Genomic DNA, 15,704 nt, shown 5'->3' with positions numbered 1-15,704 from the left:
ACGATATAGCCATGTCCGTCTGTCCGTCCGTCCGTCTGTCCGTCTGTCCGTATGAACACCTAGATCTCAGAGACTATAAGAAATAGAGCTATAATTTTTTTTGACAGCTTTTGTTATGTTTGCACGCAGATCAAGTTTGTTTTTTAAAATTGTTGACACGCCTCCTTGCGCCCCTGCAAATCAAAAAGCTAGAGTTACGAATTTTGGTATATACAGTAATAACTATAGTAGTTATGATTCCTACAAATTTGGTTGCGATCGGATAGAAATTGTCGAAGTTATTAAAAAAAAATACTTTTGTATGGGCCAAAACGCCTACTAACTAGGACTCTTAGTTGCCTTGGCTGACAATCTGGTATATTGTGCCGACTATAGTATATTTTGAATGGTGTACTATATCGATATACCAAATATACAAATTGGTATTTATAGTATTTTTAGTATTTTCGGTATATTTTGCAAATGATATCGCAATATTTTGCCGTTATTAAAAATGGGTAGCGTATATCTCACAGTCGGTCACACTCGACTGTAACTTTGTTTCTTTTCTTTATTAAGGTTTTGTAGCTTGTCGTTCCACCAAGTAACATTTTTGTGGTATTTGTATGGGGAGGTCTGGGAATTGGTAGAATGTGCACTTTGCAGAATTATTTTGTTTAACCAGGCTGTTTCTTTGTTGATATTATTCCTTTCTAGTGTAATCTCATTAAAGAAGTTAGCTCTGTTTTTAAAGGAGGGCCAGTTATTGATTTTAAAAAGTGGTTTGGATTTAGTTGTATTGTTGCTATTTTGAGTAGGCTATGTGATAAGATAGGGTAATGGTCGCTGTCACTAAGGTCGTTTAGTAGTTGCCACTGAAGTAAAGGGAAAAGATTAGATGAGCAGAAAGAGACATCGATGTGGGTGAGTGAATTGTGTGTGGAAAAATGTGTAGGTGATTTGTCGTTTAATACAATAAAATTGGAGTTGTTAATAAAATTTGAAAGTATTTTACCCCTTTTGTTGAGTTTGGGTGAGCCAAACATAGGGCCCCAACTGTTGAAGTCACCCAGAATGAGTGAGGTCTGTTGATGGTCAATAACGTTCATGAGATTGGATTCTGTGAAGGTTTTGTTTGGAGGTAAGTATGCAGATATAATGGTTAGTTCTATAAATGAAAGAGCCGTAATTCCAGTCGCGTCAAAATCGTTAGTTAAAGTTATACCGCAATATTGCTTTTATTGACAATTGGTAGCGGGTATCTCACAGTTGAGTACACTCGACCTTAGCTTTCTTACTTGTTTCAATTTGTGAGTAACAATTAATTTCCATATATAAAACTTATAAATAAAAAAAATATTTGAATCATACTTCTAAAAATTATCTTGAAATGTTTTTGCGTGAGCCGGATTTGTTCCTGGAATTGGGGCTTTCTATACATTCGATTCGCGTCTAGATAAGAGTTTACTAATAATGTGATTCAGCTTTTTTTGGTAAACCGCACAAGGGAAATGATTCAATTTTGTAGTTATTTTTATTTGTATAGTTTATTTAATAATCAGATATAAAAACGTTACACATGATATTGGTTTTAACTCTAACATATTCTTCATTAATCGTAGTTAAACATTAATATATTTTAACTGATTTATCCAACACATACATTTTGCTATCATAAATCAGGTGCTTTTGTTAGACAATGCTTATCAATAGATACATATTTACATTAACATTAGAGGCAAGAATATTGTTCCAATAATTATATTTTACGATCTATTCTTTATATACAAGTGCATCGTCAGATTGTTAATATCTTGTAGATGATTTAACGTCAATATGGCAGTTATTATTTAAACATGTATGTATGTATGTATGTATAGTGTTTACATTAATGTATGAGCGGAAACTAAAGCGGAAAAGATTCTAGACTTTCAAACAATAAACATTGTAATAGGAATAGCATATAGAATGACTAACGTTAAGGTAACTGGTGATTTATCTATATAGTATTCGGTTAAGATAAACAAAATCTGATCGAAACTTGTTCATAATTCTAAAGTCTAATCATTTAAAATTATTATTTTGCGCTTGAATACTATTTGATTGTTTGATTGCCTTAGTTATTTTGTATTTGCAAATTAGGTTTAAAATGATATTTATAATCGATCTAGAAAGAGAGAATTAACTTATTAAAATGTAATTAAAAATGAGTTTTGGCTAGGTTAAATCCTGGGCATAACAATACATACTTATAAACATATATAGGAATCAAGTGGATATAGACCTCAGAATTAAAGAATCATTTTTGGTAGGTTGATAAAAATGAACTTGGATGGACAGAATGAATAGAAGATTAACAGATGGAATATTTACAATGAGAAATAATACTCAGCATACACCAACTATAATTGAATATATTTAATATTTTTTTTGTATAAATTTGCTGGGTTAAAACCCTTTTTCGTTACTATACCATAACTGATAAAAACTACAATATTTGACAATCGTGAAGACATCTCAAGATGTATTCGGTGCATGAAAACTAATTGCAAGGACCTCAACAGGATCATGTCATACCGTTATCTAAAGCGTATGTATTTATTTGTATTTAGATAGCAAATGTAATCGTATAACGAATTGTATTGCTTGAAGGTTAAACGAGCCTTAGAGGCTATCACATATATTGGTTAATTCAAAATGCTCGAGAATCCTTGATAGCATTATGAATACTGGGGGGACTCTCCACCTGAAGTGATCTTTTTCACGCGACTGACATCGTCGTAGGCAATCGAGAAAACGCTTTTCTTTTCGGCAATTGGATTGCGACGTCCCATACTATTCATAAGCGAATTCATTGCAATGCCCGAATCGTGATCATCCTCAAGTGTGGATGCATTCAATTGCTTTTGGACGTGCGATGTGGCATGACTTGCTCCTCCACCTCCATGATGATCGTCGACATTTAGATTGATTCTCGATTTGGTCACTTTGATTTCGTTCTCCTTGATGGGCGATGGCTTCGGCTTCTGTCTCTGCGATGAATGATCCTTATCCGCATACGTTGGGGTCTCCGGATACATATAGTGTGGCAATTTTGTGGGTGGCGCTGGCACTTCTGGCGCATTCTCACGCTCGAAGCGATGCTCAGAGTGCTGCAACAGCGGATGATTGGTGTCAGTCTCAATTTTGGGCTTATGCTGTTTGTTCAAGGCTCGATCCTCCTTAAGCATACGACTTCCCTTGGGTGGAGATCTTCGAGGTGCTGGCTCCGGCTTGAATTTACCCGCTTCCTCATATGGCGACGGATCTTCGGTCTTGGCATTTGCTCGTGGTTTCGACACACGCTTCTCAACACCATTGACTTTCTTCTTGGACGATAGCTGCGACTTGGATGACTCTGTCGAGGTGCGACCACTGTTGGAAGGTTTCTTTTTACCATAATACCATTCCATATACTTGGGTACTTTGCCTGAGCTCGGTTCTTCGTGTGCAGCCAACTCCGTTTCGCTCTGATAATACCGTTCATTGGAGGAGCGACGCTTCGAGCCGGACAACTCAGCTGGGTGACCATTTCTGCCATTATCTTCGACGGCGCTTTCGTATTTCGATATGGACAAACGACTGTGTGGTGGCTCTGAGGATGTTTGCTTTCGTGACTCTTGGCTACGGCGCGAGCTGTCTCGACGTGACAGTCTTGGCTTGATTTCCGGCTCTATTTCGTGGCGTGTCTCTGACGGAGATCTTCTGCTGCTCTGCTTAGTTTGGTGGGATGTACTGTGCTTCTGATGCAGCTCAGCTTCTCTTTCTGCATCTCTTACCTTTCTAGCATACGCCTCTGCTCGCTCAAGTGGATAACCTGTTGTGTGGCCATTTGTTCTAATCACAATCTCATCTTCGTCCGAGTCAATGGAGTATTCAGTCCCATTCTCGTCGACTTCTCCATCAGAGTTGTTGTAGTACTCTTGCACTGGAATGCTACGCGATCTATGCCGTCTCGGACTTCCAGCATCATCTAAAGAATCCGAGATTTCCATGAGTACTTCCCGACTCAGTGCTTCGGACTTGTGTCTGTGATTTACAATATGTGGTTCCTTGTGTGAGATGCTTTCGTTTTTGCGGCTCTCATCGCTCAGCTGTTTGCGCAGAATGCTTGTCTTAGTCTCCCTTAAGGGTTTCTTAGGTGGAACACGCTTTTTCTCATAGACCTCCTCCTCCTCCTTAATCGGCGTTCTGATCTTTCGCTTCACATCCTCAACCATAACAATGCGCTTTCCCGGTCGTGTGCCCTCTCGTAGTCGAGAACGTTTCTTGGGACGCCGTCGCTTGATCCAATAGACGCCCTCCGGACTGTTTGGCGGACTAAACCGCACATATCTGTACTCATCCTCGGACATGGAGTCATCGTTCTCACTGCGCGCACGTCGTCGTGTCGAAGTTCCCACTTGTGCCTGTGAGCTCACGGAGGTCCTTTCCACGTAGCTCTCAGCTGGCTCCGTTTGAGTGCCGGCATCGCAGTCCGTCTGTGTGCCAATGGCCATCGATTGACCTGGAAGACTTTGTGTTTCTAAAACTAGCTCATGCTGGGTGTACCTCGTCTCCAGCAGCTCCTTCTCCATCAGTATCTGTCGCAAGAGTGCATTCTGTTGCTTCAACGAATTCTCCAGCTCCTGGGTTAGTGATTGATTCGATATAGCAGGCTGAAGTTGTGCGCCCCTTCCGCTGCTTGCACGGATTGTGTGTGTATGACTTTCACCTCAGGTTCCGTTTGCGAGTAGACTATGCTATTTGGTCCCGATTTGCCAAAGGGAAACGTATCGCCTTTGAGTGTTGAGCCCTGTTGGATCTCATTTGGCATAGATTGAATGTATGTGGCCCCTGGCACAATGTGATAATGTTCGCGAATGATTTGCTTGCCATCTGGTTGTTCCTCAATGAAACGTCGCATGAGTATCTCCTTGCCCGTGTTGTCGACCATCAACAGTTGTGGATGTGTGAGATCCGTGGACGTTTTCATCGGGATATTCACATAGATGTTATCCTCGTCCATGCCACCTGCGCCATTTTGCGTCTTGTCCCTGGTCATTAGCTGCAATATCTCCACATTTCCATCCTTAATGAACAGCTCTCGCTTATTCTTGAGACTATTGTGTGCAGTATTTAGATCGATGTCACTGCCACGCTCAATTTCATGTCTACGCATCGAATCATCGTCGATTTGTCGAGTTTCCGTATCGTAATTCTTCATGCGAGTGTGGTCCAAATTTCGTTGGCCCTTGCCGCGGGTAAAGTTCTCTTTGATCTCAGCTAGGTGCTGATCATCTAATACATCTTCAATGTACACGTCACGATCGTTGATTAAATTAGTTCTAGAGTTATGGAAACTATGATGAGGCTCTTCTTTGGCTGTGCGGTTGTTTCTAAATGGATAAACATCATTAATAATTGACGTCTGATAAAAGAAATTTATCATTTGGCTCACTTGATGCGAACGCGTCGTTGCTGGTATTCGGCTGATTGGGTGCGCGTGTTATCGTTATCGATACCAGCGTGCTGCATTTCTAGGTTTTCGTCAGACTGTTCACGGCCATCCCGGAACTCCCAGCGTGTGGGCTTCGTTCGTGTATCGGATGGCTTCTCCGCTGACCATGCCTCTCTTCTTCCCATCCACTCTGCGACCTGTAACATTATTTTGGATTACAAAATAAATTCAAAGTTGAAAATCAATATAAAATTAAACTACTTCCGCAACCAGTGTAAGTCGAAGTTAAGAGTTTGTATTAAAAAGGAAAATTAAAATGAAAAAGTAAAAGAAGAACATAAAACTAACGAAATTGCCATTAAGTGAGAGTGTGTGTTTTTTTGTGAATATTGAATAATTCTCTAGATAATTTGAATTCTACGAGTGTAATTCGAAATTGTTCAAAATCTACCTGAACAGATTTTGTATGTTTTCCATTTGCCATTTCCCTATGCACTAGATGTACATCGTCTTCAGTTTTACTGATATTAACTATTCTTTTGCTACAAGAGAAGAATAAACGATTAAAGATGATATAAATGATGTTGTTTTTTTGTTTTGTAGTTCATGATCATGATTAATGCTATGAAATTTCCTCGCTCCGTTGAGCTCTGTACTTAGTCTTTGGCACAATTCTAGAGAGCATCTCTTGAAAAGTTTTGAGCGGAGTTAGATTATAGTTACTGAAGATTAGATACGTTAGGTCATTTAGTTATCTTATCATAGACTCTCTTCATGCAGAGTTAGATGAATTGCAGCTGTGTCTAAGTATTTTCTTTTGGCATTTTTCGTATAGCTTCGATTAGCAGTTTTCCCAAGACTAAGTTACCGAGTCAATAAGCAAGGGATGACAGTAAAGGATAGTCGAACAAATATTACAAATCTATTATGAATGAAAGTCACTTACGTTGTTGCACCATACAGTGGACACCACGAACAGATGCAGCACAGCAGCAGGATCAGAATCGTTAGAGCAACCAATGTGGCCAATAGTATGAGCAGCCAAAAGAGCACTTTATTCTCGGCCTTATACTGCGTCTGCAAGGGAGTGAGACTCTGTTAAAGCAAACATACTCTCATTAGTTCATTGGTTAATGGTTAGTTAGTTAAGGACTTACATCTGTCTCTGCCGTATCCTGTGGCATGATGGCATAGGAATTATTGTGCTGCGACAAACGCTGTTGAATCTGTGAGATATCCACCACCGAGGAGCTGTCGTACAGCACAGTTGCTGTGACTACGCTGCGTTCCTTGACATTAGGATTGCCATTGGGTATGTCCTTAGCACCAGCTTCCTCCGAAGTGAGTGGACGCATGTCGTGTATGAACACTTTGCCTCCCGTTATGGCCGAAAGTGTTTCCTCAGTTTTGCGTTTGTCTGGATTGTGTCCGGGTACTACAAAGGTCACTGTGCGCTTACGACTCTCTGGCGGATAAATGCGTATCATGGTGGTGGAGAATCGTACAGGAACGCCCAGATCATAAGCTCTCGCCGTCAGTATGAAGAGATCGTCTTCGCCCTCGGCTACAGCGCGTCTTCTGCGCTGGCTAACTTGCTTCTTGGAACGCAGCTTGATCTTCTCGCGCACTGTCAACTCGCCTGACACTTTGTCCAACACGAAATTGTTCTCGTAGTTGCCATTGATGATCTCGTAGCGCACCACATTGTTGGGAGCTGTGGCATCCTTGTCGGTGGCATGAATAAATGCATTCGTTGTGAAGCTCTGCAGATCGGTGGCCAGTATAAACTCATACAGATCCTTATCGAAAACAGGCACCTCATCATTCACATCAATTAGCTTGATAATGAGCGGCACTTGAGCGCGATTCCCATTGCCATCCATGTCCCGGGCCTCCACATACAAATGATATTCGGGCATTACTTCGCGATCGAAGCCGTGACTGTTTGTCGACACCGTGATGCTGCCGTCCTCGGCATTTAGATTCAGCGAGGTGTTCAGGTAACCCAAGATGGCAGTGTAACGCACTTTGCCACCCAGACCCGAATCCAAGTCACTGGCATGCACCTGAACCACCTTTGTGCCCACCGTCATGTTCTCGGGCAAATCGACCGTATAGGCTGGCTGATCGAACACCGGTGTGTTGTCATTCACATCGTTGATGTAGACGGTGACATTGACGATGGCCGACAGGTTCGTTGCGGGTCCCAGCTCCTGGGCTAGCACATTGAACTGCACCGAATGCCGCTGCTCGTAGTCCAGCCACGAGTTGTCGCGCACTCGTATGAGGAACGAGGCACTGCGTTCCGCCACATTGGGGGTAATCTCGAATGTGCCATTATTGTTGAGCAGTGTCAGCGAGAAGACGCCATTTTTGCCGGTATCATCGTCATACACTCGCGGCACATATGGATCGATGAACGTCAGCGCTGTGCCCTGAGGTGCATTCTCGTCCACCCTCGAGACGTAGCTGCATGATGGGAAGACAACAGCAGAAGAAAAACAAAAAAAAACCAAAACGAAAAGAAAAGAAGGAACAAATCGTGAGCGAGTTATTAGCATCGAGCGAAGAACTATGTAAATGCTGTAAAAGCACACGACGGAGACTTCAGACTTCTTCCTCTTCCACTTCAACTTCAACTTGAGCTATTCAACTGTAAAGGTATTTTCAAGTTTTAGGTGGAATTTCGCCTAGACGAGCCTGGGCATAAATTGATATAGTCTGCGAGACGATGTTGTGGTAATCTTATCAACCTCATTGTGAGCTGCTTCAACTTTATGCTAATGGATGTGGTGGCTGCAAGGAAATGCGGTTTCTCATGCACAATGTTTTTCGTTTGTGGGATTTTGAGGTAAGACCATCAAATTGCAATAGAGATGTAAAGTTGGGAATGCGAAAAAACACGAGGCGAGGCGAGGCGAGTGAACCTATAAAGTATTTATAGGCATCCTGATTGCTAGCATATCGATTATTTTCTCTTCGCAGGGTAACTGCTAGTCGATCACCCATCCGTGTGCTTTGTGTGTTGTAATTTTTACATATTTGATTATACTGTACTTACTGATCGTTCTCGAAGTAAGGCGGCGAATTGGTACGTTCCGGCAGAAAGAACGCCAATTGCACTGTGGATGCCATCGCTGGAGGTTCGTCACGACCAACCTTAACTTCTTCCGCAATTACGGTGAGCAGGACGGGATCGCCCACATGCGTTATGGCCGCAATATCTTCGAGTGGTCGCATCAGAAAAATCTCACCTGCAATTGCGCAAAAAAAAAGGATTAGCAAATAAATTATGTTTAATTAAAATTCTTTAGCTAGCGATTAAGTGCAATAAAATAATAACATAATAAAAGTTAGCAGTAAATTGCAGTACATTTTTCTCCATTGTTTAACACGTCTTTCCCGCAGCTAATTGTATTAATATATATTTTGTTTTTGTTTTTTGTTTCTGTTGCACTTTTCCATTCAGTACTGTCCCTCGATAATAACCATTATTATAAGCGGCAGTAGAAAAATAAGAAAAAAAAAAAAAAAAAAGCGTCGCTGCAGTCAGCCATGGGAACAATTGCACTGCAGTTGGCCAAAGTAAAGCAACGGCAGCAAAAAGAGATTGCTCTCATGGCAATAGACTAGGCCGACGCTGCTGTTGCCGCTTTTAGCCAAGTTATGTACAAGATAATGCTACCATTTCACTTTTTGCTCGGCATTGTCGGATCACTTGGCCCACAGACAAAGGAAACAGAAAGTAATCAGCCAATGGGCTGAGAACATTTTAATGCAACTTTTTTAATTTTTTATATTTTTTTGTTGCTACGCTCCCTGCATGTAAATTGATGTCATTTACATTAAAATATTTCATATGCCCTGCGAAGAGAGTACGAGTCGAGTACACATGTATAATTAGCTCAAAGACTGTGTAGATCATAATCGAACGACTGTAATCCCCCAGCATCTACAGGGAAAGAGAGGGAGAGAGAATGAGAAAGAGAGACAGACACATGCGCAGCATGTTCATGAAATTCTTGTAGCATGGCCGAAAAGAGTTGGCACGAAATTTTGTTGCCGATGCTGCTGTTGTTGGTGCTGCCTCATCTTGAACGAGGCAAACAAAAGGCAGACAGACAGACAGCCACGAAGAGTCTGCCAAGAGACAGACAGAGTCGGAGATCGAGACGGAGACTAAGACCATAGCCAGAGAGTCATTGCCATCAAGCGCTGGCAGTGAACCAGACGAGCACGAAACAAGGAAGCTGAAGCGCAATCATTGCAACAGTTTGGTTGCAGGTAAATGCGAAGGGTAAGGGGAAGGGCAAAGACTCATTGCATGAAGCCTAGAGCCAAATTGCAGTACCAGAACTTGGTCACAGCACAAAGCGTACACACGTACGGGCATCAACGCTGTCGCAGTCGAGGATGAGGACGCGACAGAGAGGAAGTGGCAGAGGATGAGCTTGCTTGGGTTGGCTATCTAACGAGTCTAACGACAGACCGGATTGGAGCTGGTCCGTTCGATTGCTGTTAAGGCTGTTCTTTTGCTGGTAGTTATGTTAATATGTATCTCTCTCAGATGTTGTTGCAATGTTGAATGCCTGCTGTACCCTGTAGGCGAAGCAATGCGAGGTATGCATGACTAACTGCTGGTAGAAAGTATTTGCATAACTGGAAATACTTTTTGCAGCAAACAAATTACATATTTTGAATAGTATAAAATGTGACTTAACCAAAACATTTCTTAAAAACTTGCACTCACCACTCGTATCGTTGATATCGAAAAAAGACGTAAACGGATTGTTCTCCGATACCAGGCCATAACGCACCTCCCGCGGATTGCCCTTGTCGCCATCCTCTGCATGAACTTGCAATATCTGCGAATGGCAATAAAACGCATACAAAGTAGCATAAATAAATATGGTTTGGTTTTTTTTTGTTTTTGTTTATGGTTTTTATCTTGGGTGCTGCATCTTAATTACTTTGTCGCCGGGCAGTATACCGGGTGGCAGCTTTGTAACCGGTGGGGCCAGTGTGAAGACCGGCGGTTGATCTTGTACATCTTGGACAATGACAACAATTTCCATGCCAGCAATATTGCGGCCATCCTGTCCAGGTTCGGCATATGCATCCTAAAGTTTACGACGAACAACAACAACAACGAGAAGAAAAAGAAGAAGAAGTCGAAACATTTCGCATTACACATCACGACTATTCAAATGCAACCAGTTATAGACATAGACGTACATTAGCCAGTATTGTTATGTGGTACATGGCTTGTTTCTCAAAATCCAAAGGACCCAAGAGGAACACAGTGCCTTCTGTCGTCTCCGCCGATATGATCTTTTGTCTTATGGCAAATAAAGGAGAACCCTGCAAATAAATATATAGCATATTTTTAATTGTACATGTTAGCAAGTAAAATTATTATAATCGTGTAATAATACTTACCCATAGCTCGAGGTAGACTGGTTTTTGATAAAGCGGATTCTTGCGTGCGATTACATAGTCGAGTTCGGTGCCTCGCTTTGCATCCTTGAAAAAGTCATGAAACGAAAATGTTTGTCAAGGTTAAACTTTTGCTGAAATTAGTTTAATTTAGGAAGCATTGCGTGGGTCAAGAAATTCCAATGAAACAAATCAATAGTTATGTAATATGTTGTATTTAGTGACATGCTTCAAAGTAAGTCAAAGTAAGTTGAATAAATATTTTTCAAAATATGTTTTTTCTTTTGTTTAGAGGCTTCAGGAAAATGTCGCAAGTCAAGAGATTCAAAAGGAAGTAATATAAAATATAAATATTGCAATGAGATGAACCAGAGCGAATAAGGCCTTTAAGTTAAGTTATAGTTATTTCTATAATTATTTTTTAAATATATTTTTCTTAGAATTGACGCAATCACGTTTTAATCTTTCGTCTTAAGGTTTTACATATTTTAAACTAATCTGTTTCTGTAGCAAATGCCAAATAATCTGTTCACCTTTCTTGGTATTCAAAACACATTTTAAATACGTTTATTTTAGATTGATCTCAATAAAGTTTTCTAATTACAAAATTAATCTTTGCTTACCCAAACTCAATCTTAAAATGATTGCATATTTATTTCGATTAGTTCGGAGTATCAAGATATTTTATCTAAATAATTCTAATCAAGTTTAGTTCACTTCGACGGCCTTTTCTTTAACATCAAATTAAATCGAATTATGATTGCAATCATTGAGCTGAGCAATTTTATTACACATACGTTTGCATTAACTATGCGCCGGGTCAAACTGATTGTCCATCAAATGCTATCTTATTATGATTAGATCTTGGTGTCTATTAACTAAGAGTCGGGTCAGATGTTGTATCGAGTAGAACCTATCATAGCATATTATGATTATATTGATTTCGATCGGTATTTAAGTATTCTTAAAGCGCATACCAAGCGAAAACCGTGAGCGTGCCTAAGCAATTCTATTTCCCTTGTGCAGAGAGTATGGTATTTATTTTTTGCTTGGATTCTTTTTCGGATGGATTAGCTAGCATTGGAAGGCATTCTGTACTCACCTCGGGTATCATAATGATGCCAGGCTTGTGTGGAAAGATGAGGTCATGGGGTGTTGTGAAATTGGTTGCCGTAATTGAACACAATTGCGTGGCTATGCCACCATTTGTGTCCTTCACTGAGACCTGGAAGTCATAGTAGCGGCCGGGCTCGAGGCGACGCTGGAGCACAACATTTGCCTGACAGACCGAATTGTACTTGGTGCATGGAAGCGATTCCACCTTGACGGTGGATGACGATGCATCGCCCATAAACTCAAAGGTCAGTGGATAGTCGAACTCCTCGTCAGTTGCACGCAATCTATAGATTACAGAGCCGACCTGTGCGTCTGCCGGCACAAGTACGAGCCGCATGCGCGTGGATGGGTCGAATTTGGGATCCACACCGTGAACGTGATGTAGACACAGAATTCCAATTAGGAGGCTGATTGTCAGCAATCGATAGGCGGTCATTGCGCTCAGCCATCGGCCAAACTGCAAACTTGGCCAACACTGATGTCGATGTGGTTGTTGTTGTTTCTGTTGCTGTTGTTGCTGTTGCAGAGGCTGCTGCTGTTGCTGCTGCTGTTCCTGTAACTGAAGCTGATGCTGGTGCTGGGAGGTAGGTGGTTGATAATAGTAGCATTCCTTCTGGCCTCGCTCACAACTTGCATCCAAAGTCGTGGTCGTTGAGCCATTGCCGGTTCTCAGGCGGCATTGCGGCACATGTGTTAGGTTGTGACTTTTGCTGCGGAAATTGTTGTTGCTGCTGCTGTTGCTGTTGCTGCTGCTGCTACTGCTGGAAGCCATTGCTGCAATTAAAGACCAGAGCAGATATATAGTATTGTATTTAAGTATTACAAATGTATGCGAGAAGAAAACATCACGTAGATGAATAAACTGCACAATAATCGCACTCATTATTGACCTTGCAAGGCAGCTGAGAGAAGTAAAGAGAGAGAGAGAGAGAGAGATCTCAATCTTTTAAATGTTATATGCAGCGTAATCTCATATAATTCATTTAATTAGTTTCGATTTAAGCAAATGTGCAATTGCAATGTGCAATGTGCAATGTGCAAAATGAGTGTGAGTGTGTTTATGACCGTGCCTTAAAATTAAACTTAATTAAACTGTTGAGCAATGCTTTTCAGTCTATCCGTCTGTGAACCATGTAGGCAAGTCGTCGAAAAACTTAACCGAATCATAATTGTGTTTTTGTTACCTAAGACAAATATGAAAACTTGTTGTTACCCCCCTCGCCTAGATTGTTGCAGCTGAAGTTGTTGCAGTTGCTATTGGAGTTTAAAGTTGGAGCTGAAGTTTGGGTTGGTCAACGCTTTAACCACAAAACCCACAATAAAGTGAGTCGCGCTTTGCTCAGCTGCTCAGCTTCCCCTTGGCGGCTGCATTTTGAATTTTCATTTTTCATTCGCTGTTCGTTGTTGCTGTTGTTTTCCGTTTTCATTTTTCATTTTCTATTTCATGCTGTGTGCGCTCCGCTTCGCTTTGAAATGGAGTGCTGTCCCCATATTTAATAAGCGTACCCCTCACATTGCACTTTCATTTTCTCAGCGACGTAACAGCAAGCAGCAAAAACATGAAAAAAAAAAGATGCAACGAAACCGCATTTAGCCCCGACCGACGACTAAATTAAAGTATAACATTTTAATACCTATTTAAGTCGCTTGTCGAACTGCTTAAGTTTTAGTTCGGAACAGTAATATATTGGTAATTAAGAGATCGCCGATAAATTCAATTTGTTCCCACTAAAAATGCGGTGGCCATGACGTCAGCTTAGCACAGTGGGAAAGTTGTAGAGAAAATATGTAAATAATATATATATAACATGTCAAATTAAAGCAAGCGAAAGTAAATGAATACTTCATTAATATTTCTCGTTTATTTTTGCCACTCAAAATGTTTTAATTAGTTTGGCAAATAAGTACAAATTTTTAGCAATTCCATTTGAATTTATATTGACAAACATTTCGTTCTACTTGCAATAAAATACGATTCCTTAACGACTTCCTTATGTGTGCATTATTTAAATGGCAGTCATTATTTGTCCCACTGTGCGAGAGAGAGAAACAGAAACCATGAACGAAACGACATGGTCACTAAGACAAATCGATTTGGACAAAGTTCAACATAAATTTGTTGAATTTCGTAAGCTGGATCAACCACGAAATACATATGCATGTGCTCTACTACCCAAAAATAAAAAAAACAACAACAACAACATTCATGTGTGATCACATTGAATGCCTTTTCTTTAATGCTCAATGGGATACCGCAAAACTAATTCAATGTGCAACTCATTGAAGATCATTTGCTACTCAAAAGAGATACCGAGAGTACGAGATCGAGTGCTTTCTTTTCATCTTTGTTGATGTGTAGGCTCGCTACAATTAGAGATAACGCTAGACAATAGCTGGTAATTATATATTAAAGTAATTCGGCATTTGCTTGAAAACTTGATTTTGAAATTGTAATTGTAAATGTGCCACTAAAGACATCTGAGGATATTCACATAATCGATTGACCTTGTTGCGCTGGGGAATAGTTTACGTTGCGATCGAGCAATGTATAAGACCCGATTGACCAACTTGATGATTGGACTATCATTAATTCTGAAAGAGTAGCAATACACACACATTTTACGCAACTGGTGGAGAGAACATTAAAGTGGTCACGTATTTTGTTGTCTGCCTAAACGCGAAATACATTTTTTTATTTTGTTCTTTTGTGCTTAAACGTTGAATCATGTGCGACAATTACGAGCGGTACTTTAGACGCATTTCAGAGAGAGAAATGTTCTTCTTTGTTGATCTAGTTTTTGCAGCGGTGAATTCTTGGCTGGCAAACAGCGGTGTAAAGAAGATGGCCATGAAGTTGACAAAACGTAGCGCAAGTGGAATTATTTTTTAAATAGCATTTAAACGTTTCCGAGACAACAACAACAACAGCAACAACAAATTGCTGAGTGCAAAGATATGACGAATTTATATTTATGCGAGTTGCAAATACAATGAAGTAGAGGAGGGTTTGTTCTAGTCTACTGCTAATCTGTAGTTCTTTGTAGTTAGTTGACATAGTTGTTCACATGACAAATGACATGAAACGGTATTAGCAATGGTAATGAAATGCCTTTCGAGCCCGTTAGATGGAAGGCCTAAGAAACAGCAAACAGCCAACGGTCAGGGACAGCTATGGCAAGTAGTATTATTTATTCCACAGTAATACACTTTTTATGCTAATTATGCTGAAATGTCTTCGGGCGTTGCGTAACTGGAATAGTTCCGAAGGCCCTCCGGTTAGTATGAGAATGGTTTTGGGGGATGGCACATGAGCTAGAAGATTTATAATGATTATCGTATTTATTGCTAATACGCCCCTGTGCACAGTAGTCGAAGTCCAAGTCGAAGTCAAAGTCAGGCGAATTGCAATTTTTTTTTATTTTTTGGTTTGTCGACTTTTGGCTTAGGCAATTGGCCCTCAACGCGAGCGCGTTGGCAATTGAATACAGCCAAGTCTAACTGCTGCTGTGGCTGCATCTGCATCTGTGTGTGTGTAAGTGTGTGTGTTGCATGCAACGAACTCGAACTTATTGGCAATCCGGTTTCGCAGCGACCGTCTGGCAGGCAGGCAGTAGATGCTAGTTGCACATTTGCGAATATATTTCCAGTTTGGCGCAGCTGCATCGTGTCCTTAGCTCTAGCTCTAGCTCACAGC

At 40.8% G+C, this 15,704-nt stretch overlaps 1 protein-coding gene across 1 annotated transcript in view; it reads right to left on the bottom strand.

Moving 5' to 3' along the window:
• Positions 1–1,499: 1,499 nt before the first annotated feature.
• Positions 1,500–15,704, bottom strand: part of LOC133837258 (cadherin-86C) — a 29,147-nt gene continuing 14,942 nt past the window's right edge. Inside the window, 12 exon segments of the mRNA XM_062267944.1 lie at positions 1,500–4,687; positions 4,690–5,396; positions 5,459–5,655; positions 5,910–6,000; positions 6,405–6,553; positions 6,616–7,927; positions 8,520–8,712; positions 10,209–10,323; positions 10,429–10,578; positions 10,694–10,819; positions 10,898–10,981; positions 11,997–12,784. Of these exon segments, the coding sequence (XP_062123928.1) occupies positions 2,700–4,687; positions 4,690–5,396; positions 5,459–5,655; positions 5,910–6,000; positions 6,405–6,553; positions 6,616–7,927; positions 8,520–8,712; positions 10,209–10,323; positions 10,429–10,578; positions 10,694–10,819; positions 10,898–10,981; positions 11,997–12,782 (5,898 nt within the window). The 5' untranslated portion in view covers positions 12,783–12,784 and the 3' untranslated portion in view covers positions 1,500–2,699.

The sequence above is a fragment of the Drosophila sulfurigaster genome, chromosome 2R (genome assembly GCF_023558435.1).
Source record: "Drosophila sulfurigaster albostrigata strain 15112-1811.04 chromosome 2R, ASM2355843v2, whole genome shotgun sequence".
NCBI lineage: Eukaryota > Metazoa > Arthropoda > Insecta > Diptera > Drosophilidae > Drosophila > Drosophila sulfurigaster.
This window is presented reverse-complemented; position numbering and strand designations above follow the sequence as displayed.